Genomic DNA, 26,323 nt, shown 5'->3' with positions numbered 1-26,323 from the left:
TGTTCTTTTTCCTGAATTCCCTTGCTTCCATGACCTTCTTCATGGTAAATAGAGATGAAAATTATTCATTTCAGAACTCCCTTGTCTCCACACATAGATGATCACACTAATCCTTAAGGAGATCTATTCTCTCCCTAGTTATCCTTTTGCTTTTAATATACTTATAGAATCTTTTAGAATTCTCCTTTATCTTATCTGCCAAGGATATCTTGTGTTCCCTTTTGCATCCTGATATCATCCTTGTGATATCTATCTTTTGTCCTCCTGATTTCCTCCTTAAGTGTACTCCTCCATCCCTTGTACTCCTCAAGGCATTTGCTTGATCCCAGCTGTCTATACCTCATGAATGCCTCCTTTTCCTGACCAGAGTCTCAATATCCCTTGTTAACCAGAGTTCCCCAATCCTGCCGGCCTTGCCTTTCACTCTAACAGAACATATTGGTCTTGAACTCTCTCTATCTCACTTTTAAAAGCCTCCCACTTGCCAGATGTCCCTTTACTTGCTAACAGCCTCTCCCATTCAACTTTTTCAAGTTTCTGTTGAATACCATCAAAATTAGCCTTGCTAGTGATTGGACAGACAATAGACTAATCCCATTGACTGGTGTGTGCTTTATAGCACATAAGATCAAAATTATATTATACGTGTCTGTAACGCTATTACAGTGCCAGCAACTCCGGTTCAATTCTGGCCACTGTCTGTAAGGAGTTTGTACATTCTCCCCATGTCTGCATGAGTTTCCTCCGGGTGCTCCGGTTTCCTCCCACATTCCAAAAACGTACGGGTTAGGAAGTTGTGGGCATGCTATGTTGGTGCCGGAAGTGTGGCGACACTTGCGGGCTGCCCCCAGAACATTCAACGCAAGAGGTGCATTTCACTGTATGTTTCAATGTACACGTGACTAATAAAGATATCTTATCAAAGCAAACTGTTCATACCTATGCTATAGTTATTTGGAGGATTCCGTGATAATCTTAATTGAATTATTGCTTTGCATGAAGCCATTTATAACTCTGCACATTGAGATGTGCAGATTGGTAGGTTATTTGGCCACTATAAATTGTCTCAAATATGTAGGTGAGTGGGAATCTGAGGAGAGTGGTTGGGAATGTGGAGAGAATAAAATGGGTTAATGTAGGATGGTTGATGATTGGCGCAGACTCACTGGGTCAAAAGGCCTTTTTCTGTACTGTATTCCTCTATGAATATGACAGATTATACTGACATTTTTCTCCTCAAATCTATTTTCTCCTCTCTAGATGAAAGCCATAGTTATTGATGATAATCTGAATGTAATCCATGAGACCAATGTGAAGTTTGATGATGATTTGCCAGAGTTTAGGTAAGAAGTTTTATAACCATTTGCTTCTACTTCATACAAAGAGGAGGGTAGGAGAAAATGGGAGCAGAAACATAATTACAGGGGAAGACAATCTTGGTAGATCTGCTGAAATATTTGTAATACTTAAGTAGAGGCAGCTACTCATTAAGAAAATAGGTCAATTTCGATTTGGAGCTAAATCTTAATCCATTAATGGCTTGAAATCATGATAGTTTGTGTGAAATGGATTACTGCATGTGCAAATTTTTTTTTCCAACTTGACATTCTCTCTACCTTCCCCTAACCACCAACTCCATCCCTCTCTTTGACAACTGCCTGAGGCTGAAATAATTGGTTTACAGCTTTGGTGTTGTATTTAATGAGCTTTTGACTACATCAGTGTGTCTCCTACTTTGTACCTTTAGCATAGCTTTTGCCCATCCTCAGAGCTATTTTGCATAGCTCATAGGTTTAGTTCATCTTCTGCTGAAATCTTTCTCCATAGCTTTGTTACGCTTGCATTTTCATTGCATTGCTTGGCAGCTACCTCACTTCCACCCTCCATATGTTTAAGATCTTCTAGGATTCTTCTGCCTGTATCCTAATTTGCACCATCCTGTTTGTCCATCATCCATGTACTTGCTGTCCTATGTTCAGATCTCTCCATTTTCTCACACTCTTCATCTGTGTGATTGCATCTGGCACTGCAAGTGTTTTATTTTTTGACCTGTGCGATCGGTATGCAAGACAAGTTTTTCACTGTACCTCTGTACAAGTGACAATAATAAACCAATACCAATACCAATACCCCCCTCCTCACTGATGACTGCACCTTCAATAATTGAATCCCTAAGATTAGGAATTTCCCAATGAAAAATGTGATTAATGTAGGATTAGTGTAAGTGCTTGTTGATGGTCAGTGCAGACTTGGTGGGTTGAAGAGTCTGTTTCTGTGCTCTCTCTCTCTAACTCTATACCATTCCGTCTCTCAACCTCTAATCATTTAAAGTGCCCCTAAAAACCTGTCACACAGATAAATCCGCATCTTCTGCTATGATGCTTCCTCTTGTGCCTCAGTATCAGATTTTGGGGTATCTTGGTACAGTTTGCTATGTTAAAGTTCTGTGTAACTGCAAGTTGCTCTTTTTTTTGCATAAAGTTACTTATCAGTTTTTGGAAGCTTTAAAAATTGAATTTATATAATGCTTCTCATGACTTCAGGATGTTTTACGGTGCTGTAGATTAATTGAGTACTTTTTCAATTGCGATATAAGAAACGTAGCATTCCAATGCCACATTGTGGGCTTCCACAACCACGTTATCCAGTTGTAAGAGGTAGCTTAAACAAAAAGTGGAATGTTTTAAATGCATAAACCAATTTTAAATTGTTTCTGAAAGCATCTTGTTGTTTTATTATTATTGCTATAATGGAGCAACATTGTAAAGATTGTTAAAACAAATACACCATGTATTAAGAGTAACAAACAATCTGCTGGAGGAACTTAGTGGTTGAGCAGCATCTTTGGGGGGGAATGAATTGTCAATGTTTTGGGTTGAAACCCTACAGCGGGATGATTTCTTAGAGACAATTCCTTTCCTCCCACAGATTCTGCTCAACCCACTGAGGTCCTCCAGCAGATTGTTTGTCGCTCCAGATTCCAGCATCTGCAGTCTTTTGTGTCTCCTCTGAACGACAATGGTGTCAGATTGAGAAGCAAAGTATGATGGTAATTTAAGACAAAAAAATTATGCTGATGGAAAGGAATGTGCTGGAACAGAATTATTTTTAAAACTGAAGGTCAGGACAATGACTTAAACTGTGGTGATATGCTTAAAGGAAAGGGATAAATGGGGACAGAACAGGTACAATAAATCCACCAAAATGATGCCAACAAAGTATAATACTTGGAAACAGTAAATTAGATAAGAAAGATTGAAATATCCAATGGATTATTTCACAGAAGACAATTGTAACAGAATGTGAGACGGTTAGTATGAGGGTCGCAAGGAGTTGCTTAGTCAGCAAGGAAGCACATAAGAATAATAAGGAATACCAACGTTCCTCAATTTATGAAAGGGCTGCTGCATTTTGATTTTAAAGAAAAATATGGTATTTCTCATTGGTTTAAATATAAAAATTCAGGTTGCGTTGAATAGTTCAAGAATCTTGACCAAGAAAGCATAAACATTTAACCATACCTCAACACAAGTATCTGAAAGAATAAAATGTCATTTTATTAGCCATTATATTTAAAATTCTTGATTAGGAGAGGAGCAGCTTTTGTTGATGATTTGTTTTGACTCCTTTGGAAAATTTTATGCCATTGCGGTATTGGAACTTGCTGCCTCTCCACATGACAGATTTGTGGATTTGAATGATTTTGGAAATGTTCAAACCCGCCATGGTTGGCCTTGGCACTTTCAAAAGATCCATCAACCTCCTCGTGTTCTTTCAAGTCTTGCTATATAAATCTGACCTTTTGCCTGGATAATCATCAATCTCGGGGCACATGTTGATGATTCTGATCAAATCACAATCCTAGTCCTTTTTCCATTATAACATCTCTTCCCTCTCCCTCCTCCCCCCACCCCTCAACACTCTATCCACTTTGAAGGATAATGTATTCTTTGGATTGTTTATGTTGACAACACAAGATTCAATGAACAACTATTAGCTTTTTTTCATTTCTATTAATTACAGCCAGCTCAGTATTAATGGTTATAGCTTGTCATCACTTCTTAGAGGAGGGTTTTAACCTTTGAAGATGTACAAAATAAACTGTGTGGATTCACAATAATTTACAAAGCCTTGTGATCTCAGTGAAGGCAAAAAGAATGTTGAAAAAACAGAATGTAATGCATTATAGGGTGGGAGATTGGCAGACTTTTTGTTACAGTGATGAAAGCTTTGTAAATTGAGGGCATGTACCCTAAAGAGTCAATGGCATTTCAGCAAATCCAGGAATATCAATCAACAAATGAAGGAACATGGCTAACGGTTAAATATAAAATATATTATCGAAATGATCAGTTGTAACAATATCCAGGACTGGGCTGATAGGTGGCAACTAACATTTATGCCACACAAGTGCCACCAATGATGATATCCAACAAGAGAAAATCTAGCTATCACCCCCTGACTTTTAATGGCATTACCGTCACTGAATCCCCCACTATCAATATCCTGGGGCTTACCATTGACCAGAAACTGAACTGGAGTAGCTATATACACAACATGGCACCGGTGGCTAGGAATCCTGCAGTGAGTAACTCGCCTCCAAAGCCTTTTACACCCACCATTTACAAGAATCAAGTCAGGAGTGTGATAGAATACTCTTCACTTGCCTGGATGAGTGCAGCTTCAATGATACTCATGAAGCTCAACACTATATATGACATAGCAGCCCGCTGAATAGGCACCCCATCCACAACCATTCACTCACTCCACCACTGACACACAGTAAAACAGTTTGTCCCATCTACAGGATGCATTGCAGCAACTCACCAAGACTCCTCAGACAGCACCTTCCAAACCCACCACTTCTACCAGGTCAAGGGCAGCAAAAGCACCCCCTGGAAGTTGTTTTCCAAGTCACATACCATCTTGATTTGGAACTATATCCCTGTTCCTTCACTGTCGTTGGGTCAAAATCCTGGAACTCTCTCCCTACAGCATTGTTTCAAGAAGGCAGCTCACTGCCACCTTCTCAAGGGCAATCAGGAATGGGCAATTAAGTTCTGGCTCAGCCTGTGAAGCCCACATCCCTTGAATGAATAATAACAAAAAACATCCAAGATAGCAGAGAAAAAAAGCATGTAAATGTATGGAGAGATAGAGAGTGCAAACAGGACTAATCCAGGACTTAGCCAACTCCATCACGGGCACAACCCTCCCCATCATCAAGGACATCTTCATGAGGTGGTGCCTCAAGAAGGTGGCATCCATCACTAAGGACCCTCACTATCTGGGACATGCCCACTTCTTGTTATTACTATCAGAGAGGAGGTACAGGAGGCCGAAGATCAGCACTCAACAATTCAGGAACAGCTACTTCCCCTCCGCCATCAGATTTCTGAACGGTCCATGAATCCATAAACACTACCTCATCATTATTCCTTTTTTTTGCACTATTTATTTATTTTGTAACTTATAGTAGTTTTATGTCTTTGCACTGTACTGCTGCCACAAAACAACACATTTCACATCATAAGACAGTGATAATAAATAGGATTCTGATTCTGGATCTCAGATTTACATTAACAGATGACAGCATTGATTGCCATTTGTGGAAGGAAGTTACACATTTGTATCACCCTTTGAATATAGAAGTGTTTTTTATTCTCTCTCCTTATTCTTCCTCTGGTAAAATATAAGACATATGAATGTATCATCATTTTAATGTGTATGATTTAATCTGCTTTGTGTCCACCCATTCTACTGGCCTATGTCCTCTTAAAAGCAGTTACGATCTTTCTCACATTGCTGCATTTTCAAGTTTTGTGTCATTTATAGATTTCAAACTTTCAAAACCAAGAGTATTATATCCTATCTAAAGTCTCAACAGTATTCTTATACTTAACTGTAGTCTTATTGAGGTTTAATATAGATTATCATTATCCTTTTGCATTTTATATTTGTATACTAACTCAGATAAAACAGAATTCCACTGACTTGTTTGTAACTAGCCTATTAATCTGAGCTGCTGTCTTTAATGTAGAACAGAGTTGAACCCACAGGCCACACCGTGGTCGAGCAAATAGTACTGTTGCCTCACGGCTCCAGTGACCCAGGTTTGATCCTGATCTCTGGTGCTGTCTGTGTGCACTTTCCATTTCTTTCTGAGGTGGTAGGTTTCCCGCAGGTGCTTTGGTTTCCTCCCAGATCCCAAAGACATGCTGGTTGGTAGGGCATTGTCTGTTGTCCCTTGTGTGTAGGTTACTGTAAACACCCTTCGTGGGCAGTAGGGCAATCAGGGTGGTGTTGATGGGCATGAGAGAATAGGTTACAAGGAAATAAGTGGGGATTAGGATAGAATAAAATGCCCCAGAGAGTTGGTATAGATTCACCAGGCTGATTCATTTCCTTCTATGATCTAAGAAAATATCAGAAAAATGAAGAGAATTGAAATCAATAATGATTATAAAAACATTACAGCTTTTATTTAATAAAATGCTCACTTCATACTTGTTGACATTAAATTCTATGTGCCACATTTTAGTCTATTTCCTTTAACTAATATTTTGCTTTGTCATTTTAAAGAATGAGCAATGTATCTCATTTTGATATAATTAGTAAGTCTCTGCAGAACCCCCTCAATGCCAATATTCAACACATGGTGTACATTATTGACCTCATAAGTGAAGGCAGTGAGCTAGCATTCCCCAGTTCTAACCACTGAGACCCTACTCAAATTCCTTTTCTCTATCATAACCTTTCTACCCAATTTTTAATCCATATTGCTCCCGTCCCTATAATTCTCTGCCTTCCTACGCCTTTTAATCTTCTCTAGTCACTTTCCATGTGCATGTCTAAGACTTCCCAAAAATCCATACTCAATTTCTGTTTAATTTTCTCTATTTATTATCTCAATTAATTGCTGGCTCTGCAATATTTTTGCTTCTTTCTGAAGACATGGTAATTACTATGTAGTTAATAGTCTTAAAATGTTGTGATAACTGAAGTCTGAGTACCCAAACTGGGCAGCCTCCAGTCCTCTAGTGCTTATTGATATTTTATTTCTAGGTATTCTGCAACTTCCTTCTTTATCTTTAGGCAGGCATGGTAAGCCATGAAAAAATGTGAGGTTTAGTTTACAAGGCCAGTAGGAAATGGATAGTGAAGTAATGTTTTGGAGCAGGTACACTGGGACCTCTAGCTGTCATTTCATGGTCAGTGCTTGTTGCCTTTCCTAAGGGTCATCCACCCTCTTTAGCATCTGTTGCCAAATCCAGTGAGGCATGGTACATACTTGTTCACTGGGAGGGCCCTTTGGATGGTCAATCAAATAAACCTCCTCATGCAGCAGAATCTCCATTTTTCTGTTAAACAGCATTAGAGGTGTAAGGTGGTCAAATTTATGCTGCATGTCCCCAGAGATGTTTTACAATAATTGGTTTTAGCTAACTTTGCTAGATGTCTCTATTGTCCTTCCAGAATTTTATACCCTGTTTTCTTTCTTTTTGCCACATTAAGTGTTTACTGATGTCCTTGAAGATGGCTGCACTTAAAATTCTTATTCACCCTTGGAGCTCATGCTATATAATTAAACACATTGATCCGATTCAATCCTGACCTCCAGTGGTGTTTGTGTGGAATTTTTACATTTTCCCTATGACTACGTGGGTTTCCTCTGGGTGCTCCAATTTCCTTCTGCATTCAATAGACATGCAGGATTTTAGGTTAATTGGCCTCTGTGAATCTGGGTGGGTGGGGGGTGTGGGGTTGAAGGAATGTGAGGGAAAAATGGGGTTGGTGTAAGTGGGAGTTTGATGGTTGGCACCAACAGTGGGCCGAAGGAGCTGCTTTCCTTGTTATATGATTCTGTGATTCTTTATGGCTTTAGAAGAAATTGAAGATTTATCTCATTACTTAATTTTATGTTCCTCAGCTCCTGTGGTGGCATTTGAACTCTGACTGCTAGCATAACAATGTACCAGTGCTTGAATGATATCTCCCAGATAAAGCTGGGATGTTACATGATGGAATAAAACCACCAGTGCATAATACAAATGAAAATATTCAGTTATGTTTTGAAGTCACAGCCCTTGAACTATCCATCAACATTTTAACAACTTAATTTCTATTATTATCTTATTCTACTATTAGAGGCAGATAACTGTCAACTCCACCTCATTAACTAAACACATCAGAGCTACGTGGTTGACTGATTGTTCCTCAGGCAAAGGTAATTGTCAAAGTAGGAATTCTACTCCTGTATATATAAAAAAACAAACCTTGATTTGAAGTTGGTCAGGAAATGTTGCAAATGCATGGTGGGTGCAACAATATCTGAAAAGATAGATTGGAAGCTTGGAAAAATATCGCTGCATGTGTTGCTTCCAGATAGGTTAATATTTGAACTCCAAAGATGCTACTTGTGTTTCCTCGACAGATGTTACCTGACTTGCTGAATAAAACCAGTTTTTTTTGCAATGTTTTAGTCTATGCAGCACTGGCAAAACAAGCTCACGGAGCTGAAAATCAGATTAGTGCAGGATTAAGCAGTTGTGTGCATACTTTCAGGAGTGTTAGCACCAGTCATTAATATCATATTTAGGTGCAAGATTCTCTTGATGTAGAATGCCAGCTACTATACACATCCATTCATAGTAAGACTATTGCTCATTACAACACACTGGTAGCTTATTCTGCACATTGCTCACACTCAATAATGACTCTTTCTCGCCTTCTCAAACACTTTGCTACAATCAAAACTGCCTTTAAGTACTCATTTGTCCCAACATTGTTCTTTATGGATCACAAAATATTCCCCCAGCCCCCACAGGGGCCCATAGGGATCAGGTCACCTTCACCCTCAATCTCTTAGCCCTAGGACTGTTCTAGCCAACATCTGCTGATAAATGTTTGATCCAGCAGTTTGCTGATTGGTTTTGCATTTGGAAGGCTATTGGCAATCTTGGCTAAACTTTGACTTTTCCTTCAACCCACAAGAGCAGGCGTGGGCATTTGCCTGTTTTGCAACTTTCCCAAATTGCAGGCATTCATAGACTGAGCTCATGTCCTTAGAGAATTACCTGGAAACTAGTCCCAGAAGCACCCTGGAGGGTCTCAGTCTGGATGGCTGATCGTTTAAATTAGAAGGACCATCATGTTCCTCAGTGGAAAATTTTCTGTCCTTATTCTAAATCAGTGACCTTGTCCCACATTGTTGGAGCATGATGTTGGCTTTGTTGAACAGGGAACATCCTCCTGAGGGTAATATGATCTACTGACTCTGTAGGTCTCAGTCAATAAATTAGGCACAGTCTCCCAGTTATTAGCAATCCCTGGAGCAACCATGATTAAATAATCAGCAGTTTCCAGTAGTTAGAAGAATGAACATAAGAACATAATGTAAAGAAATAGGAGTAGGCTGTTTAGCTTCTCATGTCTTCTCTGCCACTCAATAAGATCATGGTTAACCTTCAACCTCAGTGGTGTTTTCCTGCACTAACCTCATATACTTGGATTTCCCCCTGTATATAAAAATCTACAATTCTCTTGAATATGCTCGGCCACTGAGTCTCTTGGGTAGGGAACTTGCTGCTCTGTTATTTTGAGAGTATAACTGCTGGTTCTAGATATTCCAACAGGGAAACATTGACTCTGCATCTACCCTGTCAAATCCCTTGAGAATTATATATGTTTCCATGAGATTATCCCTTTCCTTTAATCTAACCTCTGGAAAGTTTAATCTACTTAATCTCTCCTCATAAAATCAATCTGGTGAATCTTCACTGCAGTCCTTCTGTTGCTATATATCTTTTCTTGGATAGGAAGACCAAACTTGTATGCAATATTCCAGATGTGGTCGCAGCAGAGTTCTATTTAATTGGCGCAAGGCATATCTACTTGCATAGAAGGCCAATAGACCATTTACCTTCCTATAAGCTTGATCTACATGTTAATTTTCAGTGATTTATCTATGAGGGCACTTAAGTTTTTTCTGAATACTAATTGCCTTTCAAAATCCCACCATTTAAAAATGCTCTTGGTAGTTTGTGTGTTTTTAAGGGTTAGCTGATGAGCCCTCAGTCACTTTCCTGGGTGTTGAAAGCAGTGATAACTTCACTTAGTAATACCTACTGTTTCTGAAGCACAGAGATGTTATACCAGAGAGCTTGACAGTGCTGTTTATCAATTGGCACTATTGAATTTTGCAATCTTTTCAGAAGCTTCTTAAAACAGCTTCAGGGAGCTAAGGTTTCAAATTCTAAGAACTGTGCATGTGAATTTTATAGGCCATTAACTGTTTGTTGTTAGAATCAGTGGTGATCAGGATAAACATAGATTGGTATATTCAAATAATTTATAGGGCATGTTTCATTGTATGAGTGGGAAGACTAGGAAGGAGAGGCTGATTGGAGTGCAGTAGTCTAAGGTTGATGAGGATAGTTGATATAGATGTTGAGATTTACTTTGTTACCTTTCAGTATATGGAGTATTTATGTGGAATGATAACGGGAGAGGAATTGTTTTCAACAGAACCCACATTACGATAGATTGTATGTGATTTGTGTGAAGAATAAGTTTGATGAATTGAATGTTAAATAATTTTTTACTATCTTAATTCAACTGCAGTAAAATTTCAATTCCTCAGTGATATGCTATTGAGAGTGAGGATTGGTGCTGGGACAGTTGCTGTTTGTCATGTATATAAATGACTTTGTTGAGAATGTCTGTGGTTTGATAAGTAAGCTTGCTAACAACATGAAGATTGGTGGAGTTGTAGATAGTGGGGATGGTTGCCGAAGGATACAGAGGGATTTAGATCAGCTGGAAAATTGAGTGGAGCTGTGACAGATGAAATTTAATTCAGACCAGTGTGAGATGGTGTCTAATACTGATTGGATATGTATAGTAAACAGCAGGGACCTCAGCAGTGTTGATGTACAGAGGGACTTTGAGCTGCAAGTTCATAGGTCCCTGAAAATGGTGACACAGGTGGATAGGGTAGTGAAGAAAGCATTTAGCGTGCTTGCCTTCATAGGCAGGGGTTTTTAGTGTCAAGGTTGGGACATTGTGTTGCAGCTGTACAAGACATTGGTTAGATGTCAATACTTGGAATATTGTATGTGCAGTTCTGGCTATCTCACCATGGAAAACATGTGGTAGCACTAGGAAGAGTGCTGGAGGGATTCACCATGATGTTAGTTGAAACAGGGCTTTAGTTACAAGGAGAGATTGTTAGTATGGACAAGTTGGGCTGAAGTGTCTGTTTCCATACTCTATGACTCCGACTTTGTTTTCTTTATTTCCAGGACTCAGAGTGGCGTCCATGTACAGAGTGACAAGCTAACTGTTACAACACCTGTCCTGCTGTGGGTAAAGGTATGAATTATGCAATAATGACTTGCAGCTGAAGAATATAGCTAAGTATAGCTGTCATGGTGTTGAATACGTTTGAGTATAAAACAATTTGGATATTAGTTTGTTGTGCGTATTTTAAGTAGAAGTTTGCCCAAAGTGAATTTGTTTCCTTGCTGTGTCTCAGTTCTAGGATACTTTGACACACAAGTAATGGCCAATTTGTTAGATAGCCCCAATGGCCAGTTGCTTGCTTAGGAGAACATCTATTATCTACCTCTATAGTGTTGATGATCTCTTTTGATCTCCTTAGGTTGGAGAGATAAGTCCTTACAAGTATGTGGATGCCAGATCAGTCAGTCGGTGGTATGATGGCACAATAGCTAGTACCGCTGCCTTACAACTGCAGGGATCTCAATTTGATAGTAACTTTAGCTACCGTCTGTGCAGAGTTTGTGTGTTCTCTTAATGACCATATGGGTTTCCTTGGGGTGCTCCAATTTCCTCCCACGTCTCAAATTCGTGCAGATGAGTGAATTGGCTGCTATAAATTAACCTTTAGTATAGGTTAATGGTGCAAAAAATGTAGGCAGATATGTGTAAAAGGGAATAGGTTTAAGGGAATGAGGAAAGGGGGAAAGGAACAACGGGAATGCTCACCTGGAAGTTGCCTTCTGTACAGTTTGAAGTCAAGGGTTCAAACTTCAAAGGTCTACGTTTCAGGTCAAAGATTCTGAAATATTAACTGTTTGTCTTTTCAAAAATAAGATAAGATATCTTTATTAGTCACATATACATCGAACACACAGTGAAATGCATCTTTTACATAGAGTGTTCTGGGGGCAGCCCACAAGTGTCGCCACGCTTCCGGCACCAGCATAGCATGCCCACAACTTCCTAATCTGTACATTTTTGGAATGTGGGAGGAAACCAGAGCACCTGGAGGAAACCCATGCAGACATGGGGAGAACGTACAAACTCCTTACAGGCAGTGGCCGGAATTGAACCTGGGTCACTGGTGCTGTAATAGCGTTATGCTAACCGCTATGCTATGGTGCCTGCCCGACCTGAGTGTTTCCAGAATTTTCTGTTTTTATTTCAGAATTGCAACATCTGCAGGTTTTTAATCATCCAGTGTCTATCTGGGTTAGAGAGAGATAGTACTTGATGAACTTTCCACTAGAGCTGAATTTAACAAGATGAAAAGAAAATGGAAGGTCATTGACCTGAAATGTTAATTCGGTTCCTCTCTCCACAGATGCTGCCTGACCTGCTGAGTATTTCTAGCAATTTTTTGTTCCGTTTTCGATTCCTTGCATCTGCATTTTTGTTTTTTAAAATTTATTTAGGGTGTTGCCTAATGTTAACAGCACTGCCTTGGGAATGCAGAAGACCATGTATGTAACAGAGAACTGGACTAGAGCACAATAGAGCTTCAATATTACTGTCAGTATATTGTACTTATTTTAGTGGCTGATCTGATATTTGCCTCAACACTTTCTTGTCTGATCCCCTTAATTCTTGATTCCCCTATAGTTCAAAAATCTACCCATTTCAACCTTAAATACACATCAGCTCATCCTTCATAGCTGTCTGGGGTAGTGAATTCCAAAGATTTACAAACATTTGAGGGGGGGAAAAATCCCTGATTCACCCCTCATCCTGAAACTGTGCCCTCCAGTTCTAGACTGCCCAATGAAGAAAAACTCCCTCTTAGCACCAACCTTGTCAAGTTCCCTCAGAATCTTATCTGTTTCAATAAGATCAACTCTCACTCTATTGAATGCCAATGATTAAAGACTCAATCTGCTCAATCATTCCTCATAAGAAAATCCCTTAATCCCAGGGGTCAACAGTGAACCTTCTCTGAATGACCTCCAATCCAAGTAGTAGAATCCAAAGTTATATGGCTATTCCAGGTGTGTCCTGCCAACATTTTAGTTGTAGCAAAAATTCCCTACATTTCTGCTCCATTCCTTTTGCAATAGTGAACAATAAAGGGGTGATAACAATGCCATTGGAAGGTTTGTAGCTGAACAGGCCTGATTTAGTAAAGTAACTATTAAGGAAAGTTGGGTTTAGAAAATGATACTGAATTAATGTAGCTTTCATCTTTCCCTTTCTCTTATATATATATATATATATATATATATATATATATATATATATATATATATGGCTGGAAGACCACTGAATGAAGTAATGTACAGTGCTAGAATTCCATTGATACAGTTTTGGTGAAACTGGCGATGATACTGGATAAAGAAAATAGATCAGGATAATCATATCAAACAGTAAAATCTTAAAGAATTACAGATTGTGCTTACTTATTATCCTGCTGAGCATAAATATTCTTTGTATTTTCAGGCATTGGATTTACTCTTGGAGAAGATGAAGGCCACAAACCTTGATTTTTCAAAATTGAAATCTTTGTCTGGTTCTGGCCAAGTAAGTGATGATAATTGGTTGAACTGGGAATTAAGAAAAGAAATCTAATGTTTCTTTCCAGCAAATGCTAATTACAATCTCTTGTTATCTTCTTCACAGCAACATGGCAGCGTTTATTGGAAAGAGGGAGCCAATCAGACCTTGAAAAACATGCCTGCTGACCGTTCTCTGCACCAGATATTGGAGGTGAGGATTGGAGGAATTTTGCTTAGTATAGGAATAGAAAGTTTTAGAATATAGAATCATGTTTTGGATTTCTTGCTTATCCTGCAGTCAGATGGTAGAACCCCATCCTTGTCTTCTGCTGCATTAAATGATCAGGATGCTCATGTTCACTACTGGCAGCTGTGCCTTGAAGCAGGCAATGCGATTGAGTTTCTCTTCTACTCCTCTGCTTTATGGAAAATTATCACAAGTATTCTCACCTTGAGTTCATGAGTTGGAGTTGGGAACTATTGGAAGTAAGCTGTTTAGGAGGCAAAGTTAAAGGAATAAAAACAGAAAATGCTGGAAATACTCAGTAGATCTGACTGCATCTGTGGAGAGAGAAACAGCCTCAGTGTTCTAGGCTTGTATATGAAGATTGTGGGAATCTTTTCAGTTATTGTAGTCAGGTGAGTAGGCAGGTGAATTGATCAAAAGAAATCTTAAATTGATCATCAATCAGTGATGAAACCTTTATAAAAACAACCATTATTTAACTTGAGTATTTTTTGAATAATTCATGTTTTTCCTTCCTTTCTTTCCAGTCCAGTTTCTCAGTGAAGGATTCTCCTGTCTGGATGGACTCCAGTACCACTGAAGAATGCCGCCAACTAGAAAAGTGTGTTGGAGGGCCACAGAAACTGGCTGACATCACTGGATCACGTGCTTATGAGGTTTGTTTGCCATATCTTGTGAGAAAAATTGATACCTCAGCAAAACATTTAGCTGAGTTATGTTCTCCAGCTACTAAAGAAGCACATAGATGTCTTGACAAATCATGCAGAATTTTTTCCTACAAATGTTGTTTAAGATTAAATATTTCAAGAACTTGAGAGGAATTTCTGTTTTATTTGCTAAGAATTTGAATGTGAAGTTTGGCAACTCCTTAAAGGCTGCAATTGAAAAATATGAGTGGCATCAGAAGGTCTTGAACTTGGTAGGGTGTTCTGAAATATTATTAATCTCCTCATGTTAGTAGTAATTTAAATATTTTTGGACAATGTGGCCACGTACTCCACAAATGGAAGATACTAGATGATCCGCTATTGTGTCCATGAGTCCCAAAACTCTAGAACAAACCATCCACATTAAGATTATTGTGGAAGACTTTTCTCCACTTAGTGTTTCAGGAGCCTATTGAGTAAATGGACAGACTAAGCATACAAGTGTGAGACTTTTCATGTCATATGAAAGAGAGAGATTAATATACTTTGATGTCTGATCAACTATACACAAAGTACATCAGATTTTGTTATGATGTTTAAAATCTTTGTTAATGCCAGGGAAATGTAAAAAAAAAGACCCTTTCACCTTTCAGTTTTGTATTCCCAACAAATTGAGCATTGTTCATTAAGAAAGGGGTAGCCACTGTTGTTCCCTTGTTTAAGAATAGCCAGTGCTGTTCCAGGAAGTTACAGGCTGGTGAGTCTTACATCAGTAGCAGGGAAGTTATTGGAAGTAGTAGGGAAGATTCTTAGGAACAGGATGTACTTGCATTTGGAAAAGCATGGACTTATTAGGGATAGCCAGCATGGCTTTGTGTAGAGGTCCTGTCTCACAAATTTGATTGAGGTTTTGAGGAAGTTACGAAGATGATCGATGAGGGTATAGAACATTTAGAACAGTACACCACAGTATGGGACCTTTGGCCCATGATGTTGTGTCGATCTATATAAACACCTACTCCCTGATCAATCTAACCCTTCCTTCCTACACAGCTCATAACCCTCCATTTTTCTTACTTCTATGTGCCTATCTAAGAGCCTTTTAACTGCCCCTATTGTATCAGCCTCTACAACCACCCCCGGCAGTGCATTCCAGGCACCCACCACTCTCTGTGTAAAAAAAAAACCTAACTCTGACATCTCCCTTAAACTTTCCTCCTCTGACCTTAAACTGATGTCCTCTGGTATTGGCCATTGCCGCCCTGGGGAAAAGGTGCTGGCTGTCCACTCTGTCTATGCCCTCATAATCTTATACACTTCCATCAAGTCACCTCTCATCCTGCGTCACTCCAAAGTGAAAAGCCCTAGTTCGCTTATCCTTTCCTCATAAGACATGTTCTCTACTCTAGGCAGCATCCTGGTAAAACTCTCTCTAAAGCTTCCACATCCTTCTTATAATGAGGTGATCAGAACTGAAAACAATACTCTAAATGTGGTCTAACCAGAGTCTTATAGAGCTGCAACATTACCTGGCTCATGAACTCAATTCCCCGACTAATGAAGGCCAACACACCATACGCCTTCTAAACTACCCTATAACCTGGGCGGGAACTTTGAGGGGTCTATGCACTTGGACACCAAGATCCCTCTGTTCCTCCACACTGCTAAGGATCCTCCCATTAACCTTGTACTCTGCCTTCAAGTTCGTTCTTCCAAAGCATATAACTTCACACTTTTTTGGATTGAACTCCATCTGCTACTTCTCCACCCAACTCTGCATTCTGTCTATATCCCATTGTAACCTACGACAACCTTCTATACTATCCACAACACCTCCAGCCTTTGTGACATCTGCAAACTTACTACCCCATCCCTTCACTTCCTCATGCAGGTCATCTATAAAAATCACAAAAAGCAGGGGTCCCGTAGCAGATTCCTGCGGAACACCACTAGTCACTGACCTCCAGGCAGAATACCCTCCGTCTACTACCACCCTCTGTCTTCTGTGGGCAAGCCAATTCCGAATTCACACAGCCAAGTCTCCATGGATCCCATGCCTCGTGACTTTCTGGATGAGCCTACCATGGGGAACCTTGTCAGATGCCTTACTAAAGTCCTTATACACTGCATCCACTGCTCTACCTTCATCGATTTGTTTGTCACCTCCTCAAAAAAACTCAGTTAGGCTTGTGAGGCAAGACCTGCCTCTACAAAGCCATGCTGACTATCCCTAATAAGACCATGCTTCTCCAAATGCTCATAAATCCTATCCCTCAGAATCCTCTCCAATAGCTTGCCCAGCACTGATGTAAGATTCACTGGTCTATAAATCCCAGGATTATACCTATTACCTTTCTTGGACAAGGGAATACCATTAGCCATCCTCCAATCCTCCGGTACTACTCCTGTGGCCAGGGAGGATGCAAATATCATCATCATCACCCCAACAATCTCTTCCCTCGCTTCCCGTAGGAACCTGGGGTATATCCTGTCTAGCCCCGGGTTCTTATCTATCCTAATGTTTTTCAGAAGCTCCAACACTACCTCTTTCTTAACCTCAACATTCTCCAGCACATTAGCCTGTTCTACGCTGACCTCACATTCGTCAAAGCCCCTTTTCCTAGAGATGAAGCAAAGTATTCATTAAAGGACCTCCCATACCTCCTCCGCCTCCAGGCACATGTTTCCCCCTTTATCACTGAGCAGCTCCGCCCTCACCCTAGTCATCCTCCTGTTCTTCATGCACGTGTAGAACACCTTGAGGTTTTCTTTAATTTGACTTGCCAAGCCTTTCTCATGTCCCCTTCTAGCTATCCTGTCCCTTCTTAAGCTCCTTCCTGGCTATCTTATAATTCTCAAGATCCCTGCCTGATGTTTGCTTCCTAAAGCTTATGTATGCTTCCTCCTTCTTCTTGACTAAATGTTTTACCTCTCTTGTCAACCATGGTTCCTTTACCCTGCCATCCTTTCCCTGTCTCAGTGGGACAAACCCATCCAGAACCCCATGCGAGTGTTCCCTAAACAGCCTCCTCATTTCTTCTGTGCATTTCCCTGACAACATGTGTTCCCAATTTCTGCTCCCAAGATCCTACCTAATACTGTCATAATTAGCCCTCCTCAATTAAAAACTTCCCCATATTGTCTGCTCCTATTCCTGTCCATGGCTATGCTAAAGGTCAGGGAGTTGTGGTCACTATCACCCACTGATAGGTCTGTCACCTGACCAGGTTCACTGCCTAGTACTAGATACAGTATGGCCTCACCGGTGCCAATCAATATTAGGGAAGTTGAAGTTACCCATGTCAACAACGTTGTTTTTTTTGCGCCTTTCCAAAATCTGCCTACTTATCTGCTCCTCAGTGTCGTGGTGGCTATTGGGGGGGGGGGGGGGGGGCCTATAGAATACTCCCAATAGAGTGATCGCTCCTTGTTTCTGACTTCCACCCACACTGACTCAATAGATGATCCCTCCATGACATTCTCCCTTTTTGCAGCTGTGACACTATCCCTGATTAGCAATGCCACTCCCCCACCTCTTTTACCTCCCTCCCTATCCCTTTTGAAACATCTGAACCCCGGAACATCAAGCAGCCAATCCTGCCCTTGCGACAGCCAAGTTTCTGTAATGGCCACAACATTATAATTCCACATACTGATCCATGCTCTAAGTTCATCACCCTTATTCTTAATATTTCTTGCATTAAAGTAAACACATTTTAACCTATCCAACTGACTGAGTTTATACCTGGTATGACAGTGGACTGTCTACATGGACTTTAGAAAAGCATTTGACAAGGTTCCTCACGCAGAGGTTCACAAAATTAAGTCATGTGGGATCCAATGAAATTGGTAAATTGGATCCAAATTGGCTTACCCATAGAAAACAGAGGGTAGTGCTAGAGGAGTACTCTACTGACTGGAGGTTTGTGATCTATGGTGTTCCACAAGGATCAGTGCTGGGACCTCCATTGTCTGTAATATATATCAATGAAAATGTAGCTGGTCTGATTAGTAAGTTTGCAGCTGACATGGAAAATGGTGGGGTTATAGACAGCGTGGAAGGATACAGCAGGATATAGATCAGTTGGAAATTTGGATGAAAACATGGCAGATGGAGTTTAATCCAGGCAAGTGTGAGGTGATGCATTTGAGGTACTGCTTTGACATTAAATCAAAGTCAAGTTTATTGTCAGACGCACAAGTACACATATCCACAGGTGCAATGAAAAACTTACTCACAGGCACATAGCGTCACCTAAGCAGCATTCACAAGAAAAACATCATAAATTATACACAATTTTTACAAGAAAGAACACAATTAGAAAAAAAGTCCATCTTAGTGCAAAGTGATCAACCCTAATCAACTGCAGTGATTAGGGTCGTGCTGGTTGGTTCAAGGAACGAATGATTGAAGGGAAATAGCTGTTTTTGAACCTGGTGGTGTGGGGCTTCTGTACCTCTCGCCCTGTAGCTGCGAGAAGATGGCATGGCTTGGACGGTGGGAATCTTTAGTGATGGATGTTGCCTTCTTGAGGCAGTGCCTCCTTAGATACTACTGATGGTGGGGAGGGATGTGCCCTTGATGTTTTGTGCCGAGTCCACTACTCTGCAGTTTCTTATGTTCTTGCACATTTCAATTGCTGTACCAGACCATGATGCAAGAGGAAAGTAGACAGTAATGGGCAGGATCCTTAGGAGCATTGATGTACAGAAGTATCTTGGGTTGCAAGTCCATAGCTCCCTGAAAGTAGCAACGTAAGTGGGTAGGTGGTAAAGAAAGTGTACGGCATGCTTTCCTTCATCAGTCAAGGCATTGAGTATAAAAGTTAGGAAGTCACATTACAGCTATATAAAACTTTGTTTAGGCCACATTTGGAGTATTGTGTTCAGTTTTGAAGGCCACACTATAGGAACGATGTGGAGGCTTTGGAGAGCATGCAGAAGGGGTTCGCCAGGATCTTGCCTGGATTGGAGTGTATTAGCTCTAAGGAGATGTTGGACAAGCTTGGATTGTTTTCTTTGAAGCATTGGAGGATGAGGGGCAACTTGATAGAAGTATATAAAATTATTGGAGGCATAAATATAGTCAGAGTCTATTTCCTGGGTTGGAAATATTAAATCTAGAAGGCATAGGTTTAAGGTGAGAGGGATAAAGTTTTTAAAGGAGATTTGTGAGGCAGGTTTTTTTTTACACTGAGAGCAGTAGGTGCCTGGAACACACTGCCGGGGGAGGTGGTAGAAGCAGATATGATAGCAATTAGACAGAAACATGAACAGACAGAGAATAGAGGGATATGGACCATGTGTAGGCTGATGGGATTAGTTTAGATTGGCATCGTGGTCAGTATAGACACGATGGGCTGAAGGGCCTGCTCCTGAGCTGTACTGTTCTATGTTATAAGGAAGTCCCGAGGAACCTCTAAAATACTTGTTTGGCCACATCTGCTGTATTTAGCCCAGTTCTGGATTCCACTCTTAAAACCTTTACATCTTTCCTAAGAGAGGGTACAGAAGAGATTTACTGACAATGGGGGACTTCAGTTATGTGGATGGACTGGAAAAGCTGAGATTGTTCTCCTTGGAGCAGAGGAGGTCATTAGAAAATTTGATAGAGCTATTTAAAATGATTAATGTATAAATAGAGTAGATAGAAATAAAGTATCTCCAGTGGCAGAAGGATCAAGAAGCAGGGATGTAGAATGAAGATGACTGCAAAAGAAGCTAAGGTGACATTTTTTTTCTGCAGAGTGAGTAGTTGGAATACTGTGACAGGAGTAGCAGTGGAGACAGATTCAGTTGTTGCATTCAATTCAGAGCTGGATAATATGCAAAAGGAGAGAGTTTGCAAGGTTGTGGGGAGAGGGAGGAGGAGGAGAATGATCGCATAGAGCCAGTGTGGATGCAATGGGCCGATTGACCACCTTCCATGCTCTAAGCATTTTGTGATTCTGCTGAATGTCCCTTCATTATTGGCAGTTATAATACTGGAGAAAAAAATAATTCCGAAATCAAACCACTGGAATGGAAAATGTTAAAGATGCAGTATGAAGAAAGTGCACTAATCATGACATGAAGGTTGGAGGGGTTGTGGATAGTGTAGAAGGTTGTTGTAGGTAACAACAGGATATAGATAGGATGCAGGGTTGGGCAGATAAATGGCAGATGGAGTTCAATCTGGAAAAGTGTGAAGCGATACACTTTGGAAGAAGAACATGAAGGTGGAGTACAAGGTTAATGGTAGGATTCTGAGCAGTGTGCAGGAACAGAGAGATCTTGGGTCTAAGTCTATAGATCCCTCAAAGTTGCAGCGCAAGTTGATAGGGTTATTAAAAAGGCGTATGGTGTGCTGGCCTTCATTAGTCAGGGAACTGAGTTCAAGAGCCATGAGGTAAGGTTGTAGCTCTATAAAACTCTAGTTAGACCACACTTAGAGTATTGTGTTCAGTTCTTGTCACCTCTCTATAGGAAGGATGTGGAAGCTTTAGAGAAGGTGCAGAGGAGATTTACCAGGATGCTGCCTGGGTTAGAGAACATGTCTTATGAGGAAAAGTTGAGTGAGCTAGGGCTTTTCTCTTTGGACCGACACAAGATGAGAGGCGGCTTGATAGAGCTGTATAAGATTATGAGGGGCATAGACAGAGTGGACAGACAGCACTTTTTTCTTAGGGCGGTGATAGCCAGTACCAGAGGACATCCATTTAGGGTCAGAGGAGGAATGTTCTGGGGGATGTCAGAGGTACACACAGAGAGTGGTGGGTGCCTGGAACGCACTGCTGGGGGTGGTGGTAGAGGCTGATACAATAGGGACATTTAGAAGACTCTTAGATATGCACATGGAAGTAAGAAAAATGGAGGGTTATGGGCTGTGTAGGAGGGAAGGGTTAGATTGATCATGGAGGAGTTGTTCATATAGTTTGACACAACATCGTGGGCTGAAGCGCCCGTACTGTGCTGTACTGTTCTATGTTATAATCAAATATAACTTTTTAAAGTTGCATATGATAAAAGTAATAATTGTCAGAAATATTATAAAATACTTTTTTGGACTAAAATGGAAGTAGAAATTGCTGGAAATATTCAGCAGGTCAGTTAGTATCTGTGGAGCGAGGAACAGAATTAACTTTTCATTCAATGACCATCCAGTGAAGACAGATGGGAAGCTTCAGAGGGATATGGAAAAGCAGTCTGAGTGGACAATGACATAACAGATGGAGGACAAAATGGTAAAATATGTGATTATCCACTTTGATAGAAAAAATGGAAATATTGAGTGTATCTTAAATAGTGAGAGATTGGGAAATTTCATGTTGAAAGGGTCCTGAGAGGCCTTCTGCACAATTTACTGAAAACTAACATGCAGATGCAGCAGGCAATTAGGAAGGAAACTGATATGTTAGACATTTTGAGAGTAACGATGTTTAAGTACAATAGTAATATAGGGCCTTGGTGAGAGCACACCTGGAGTACTGTGCACAATTTTGGTCCCCTTACCTACAATGGATATACTTAAGATATCTTTATTAGTCACATGTACATCGAAACACAGTGAAATGCATCTTTTGTGTAGGGTGTTCTGGGGGCAGCCCACAAGTGTCACCACACTTCCAGCACCAACATAGCATGCCCACAACTTCCTAACCTGCACATCTTTGGAATGTGGGAGGAAACCGGAGCACCTGGAGGAAACTCACGCAGACATGGGGAGAACGTACAAAGTCCTTACAGACAGTGGCCGGAACTGAACCCGGGTCACTGGTGTTGTAATAACGTTACACTAACTGCTACACTACCGTGCAGTACTCCAAAGGGACTGCAGTGATGATTTGCCAGACCAATTCCAGGGATGGGACTTTTGCCATATGAGTAGTAGGCCAAATCTCCGTTTCTAAAAGAACAAGAGCTGACCTAACTGACACACGCAAAGTTCTTAGATGCTCGATAGGATGGATATGGCACAATGTTGGCCCTGGCTGCAAAATCTAGAACTGGGGGCCAGAGTTTCAAAATGAGGGGCAGAGCATTTGGGACTGAAATAAGGAAAAATTTCTTCACTCAGGATGTTGAATCTTTAAAATTCTCCATCCTGATTGGTCAGTCATTGGTTGCATTTAAAAGTAAGATGGATAGATTTCTGGATATCAGTGAAAATTGATTGATAGAGGTGTAGGGCAAGAAAATGGTGTTGAGGCAGCAGATCAGCTAGAAATTCAATGTATAGTAGAGCAGGCTTGAGGGGGTGCATGGCCTATTCATGCTTCTATTTCTTTTGTCCTTGTGAAGAGCCATTGAAATTAATTCTATTTCTCTCCCTAAATGCTGTCTGAACTGCGTATTCAATTATTTTCTAGGCCTGTTTGAGTAGGTGCAATAAGATTTAATTCTAACAACCATATTAACTATAGAAGTGCCATGAGTTGAAGGCACAGATAAAATGGTACATTTGATTCCGTTAAGCTGTGCAAGATGTTCCCTAGAGGATATCCTTCCATTGGTTTAACTTCGGACCATTTGCAGAAAAACTAGCTACGTAAAACTAACTTTAAAGCTCTTTAGGTGTTTAATCACAGTTAAACTTTCTAGAGTTAATAAAGATTGGATTTTGCTTAAAAATCAAGGCCCTTGGATGCTACTGGACCATGCTCTGTGCATAGGTAAAAATAATAGGTCAACATAACTGCAAATCAAAAAACTGCAGATGTTAAGAACCTGTGAAAAAAACACTCAGCAGGTCAGGCCATATCCCTTCAAGAGTCAAAGATTCATCAGAACTGGGAAAGTGACTGAGCAAATAGCAGATTTCTGTTGACACACTCTATTCTGAAGCAAGTGTAGGTGTCAAATCATTATCAGTAGTTGCTGATCATTAATTATTTAAACTGAAATTGTGTTAAATTGGGCTTTGCTTCATTTTACTTATCTGAAATGCTAATGAGTATTTGCAATAGGGTTTGTTTTTGGTCATCTTTTAAACATTGATGTGTTTTGCACCACACAGCGTTTCACAGGAAACCAAATTGCAAAGATCAACAAGAAGAACCCTGAAGAATACAAGAAAACTGAGGTAGACTGCCAGAAACATAGACATAAAACAGAATAACTGCCATTTAAGACTGATAAAATGTGGGTTTTGGGATTAATGAAAGTAGTTGCAAAATCAACAAAATATTAGCGGTAAGATGTGCTAAAGTGTTGAGACATAATGCTGTAGCTTTGGACTTGGTAGTAAATGCATTTGCCATTAGTGATTATAATGATGCAGTATAACAATAGATTAGTTAATAGCACTCTCGCCCTTGAATCAGAAGGGAATGAGGCTCCAGAGACAAAAGATGAAAATTTCTATGCTGGCAGCTGTCACTCTTCTGTCAGAGGTGACATCTTCTGGATGACTTTGCACTATCTTCCCCCTTGGGTCAATGTAAATGATCCCATGCCCCAATTTTAAAAAGAATTCTACTTGGTGACCTGATTAATATGTATAGCCAAAGATTTTTAGATATTAAGTGACTTGAGGGTTACAGGGTTGTGCAGGAAAGTGGTGATGAGGGCTGAATGGTCCATTCTTGCTTCTATTTCCTATGCTGTTATTGTGTTATGAAGCAACAGTATGGGAGCAGGCACGATGGACTGAATGGCCTACTCTTGCTTCTCTTTCTTGCATTTTTTTGTTACTATGAACATGTAGTAAAGCAAAATCTTCCTTTGTCATATAGTATTTTGACAGATGTTTGGGACACATTTACTGTTCTTCTGGCCTTTCAACCACCATTTACAGGAAAGTGTTTTTCAGACAAGGAATGAGCAACTGGTTAATTGTGACTGCATCTATAATTTATAATAATAACCCTTTAACAAAACTGCTCAAAGGAAATATTCCATTCTACTATTATTTATGATCCTGATACATTGGTAATGGATTTTACATAAAGTGGGTCTGAAGACTTCTGTTAGAATGCAATCTCATTTTATGTTCAGCTCCTTCATTGCTTTATAAGGATTCTTGCTGCTAGACTTAATTATTTGCGAGGTACTTGTTCTCTTCAGTGACACCAGTGAATTTTCTGCTTACCAATATTCTGTGACAACCATTCAAGTGTAAAATTTACAACGTGGTCTTGTTAGATGTCAAGGGACTGTAAACTGTTCAGCACTTGTTTCATTTTCTTACTCAGTCCCTCAGGGTTGAGGATGCTCACAGGAACTAGAAGGTATGAACTATTTCCCCTGGCATAAAATTGTCTTCTTTTAATGCAATCCCTTGTGATACAACTGGGATAATTTGTTTCTGTTCCAGTCCTGAGGGTTGTGAAGTGGCTTATGAGGTGTGTATGGGACCCACAGACTATGCCAGAGGTCGAGAAGGTGGTGAATGATGGGCAGTGGGTGGATAGTTTGGTCGATTGTATGCTCCTTCGCCCCTTGTGGCTGCACTCGTGATGAATGGACTCAAGGTTCTCAGTGCTATCCCTTCTGCTCCTACTTATTGAAGCAATCATACACCAAAGATTCCCATGAGTGGGTGGAACGTTCAGTGCTTTTGTGGAGCCTTCTGTTGTCCACCTAGTGATGTCTTGCTGTGACAGAGCTTTGTGTAATGGGCCTTTTTGGGAAGTTTGGTGTCAGGCATTTTCATGACTTCTGCTACATGATGGCATACAGGCAGTATTCTTAACCAGCAGGAACATCCACAGCAGACCCAATCTCAGTGCAGACTGGTGACGAGCAATCTTGGATCATCATATCAACACTTTTTTCAACCTTTATCACCGGGAATACTGGACCTTTCCGCTGGAGTGAAGCTGTCTTGCAGGGCAAATGGGAAACAGTTCAAACCTTCATTGCCTCCGCTCCAGGATCAAGTTACTTCAGTCTCAGTCATTGAGTCACAGTACGCAGATGACTCTCATACACATGTGGTCAGAGTCCAAGCTCCATTTCGTCATCGAATCTGTCATTGAAGATGGGCCTTGCACTTATCATCCACTGCATTACATTGCTCTCCAACAATGTTGTCATGTACCCACATGACAAGACTCTGGAAAAGGTAGACTGCTTCCAATATGTTTGGAGTCACCTCTCAACAAAGGCAGACAGTGACAATGAAATATGCCATCTCCTTCAGTGCACTAACTCAGCCTTTGACCCCATGGGGAAAGGTATTTGAATATCAAGACCTCAAACTTGACACAGAACTCGAGGTCGACTGGGCAGCAATGATCCCCGTCCTCAGAGACAGAGAGTAACTACGACAAGGCCCTGGAGAGGTACCAGCATCAGCAAAATCTTCCAAATATACCAACAGGTGAACCACTGTCAATATCTTCTCTGATGCAAATATTCTCAGCGTCATAAAAACATAATAAGAATTAGGAGCAGGTGTATCCATCTGGCTTTTTGAACTCTGCTAATTCATTCATAACGATCTGGGCAGATCTTCTGCCTCAGCTCCATTTTCCTTAGCTATTGCTATGTCCTCCATTTTTCTTAACATCTAAAAATCTGTCCACTTCTCTTTTGAATGAACTCTATCACTGAGCCTCCACTGTCCTTCAGGGTACAGAATTCAACAGGTTCACCACCCTCTGAGTGAAGAAATGTTTCCTTATCTCAGTCCTAAATTGCATACCCTGAGATTGTGATCCCTGTTCTAGATCCTC

General features: G+C 40.4%; 1 protein-coding gene across 2 annotated transcripts in view; it reads left to right on the top strand.

Annotated features, from left to right (window-relative positions):
• The window catches only part of xylb (xylulokinase homolog (H. influenzae)), a 202,915-nt gene that overhangs the window by 12,072 nt on the left and 164,520 nt on the right, over window positions 1-26,323 (top strand). For both annotated transcript variants that reach the window (XM_052016789.1, XM_052016790.1), the window contains exons 2-7: window positions 1,261-1,343; window positions 11,304-11,373; window positions 13,717-13,797; window positions 13,897-13,983; window positions 14,547-14,675; window positions 23,662-23,727. In XM_052016789.1, coding sequence (XP_051872749.1) covers window positions 1,261-1,343; window positions 11,304-11,373; window positions 13,717-13,797; window positions 13,897-13,983; window positions 14,547-14,675; window positions 23,662-23,727 — 516 coding nt within the window. The remainder of the gene's footprint in view (window positions 1-1,260; window positions 1,344-11,303; window positions 11,374-13,716; window positions 13,798-13,896; window positions 13,984-14,546; window positions 14,676-23,661; window positions 23,728-26,323) is intronic.

Source organism: Pristis pectinata, chromosome 5, assembly GCF_009764475.1.
Source record: "Pristis pectinata isolate sPriPec2 chromosome 5, sPriPec2.1.pri, whole genome shotgun sequence".
In the NCBI taxonomy this organism is placed as follows: Eukaryota; Metazoa; Chordata; class Chondrichthyes; order Rhinopristiformes; family Pristidae; genus Pristis; species Pristis pectinata.
The sequence above is the reverse complement of the archived record's forward strand: the minus strand, read 5'-3'. Positions and strand labels throughout refer to the sequence as shown.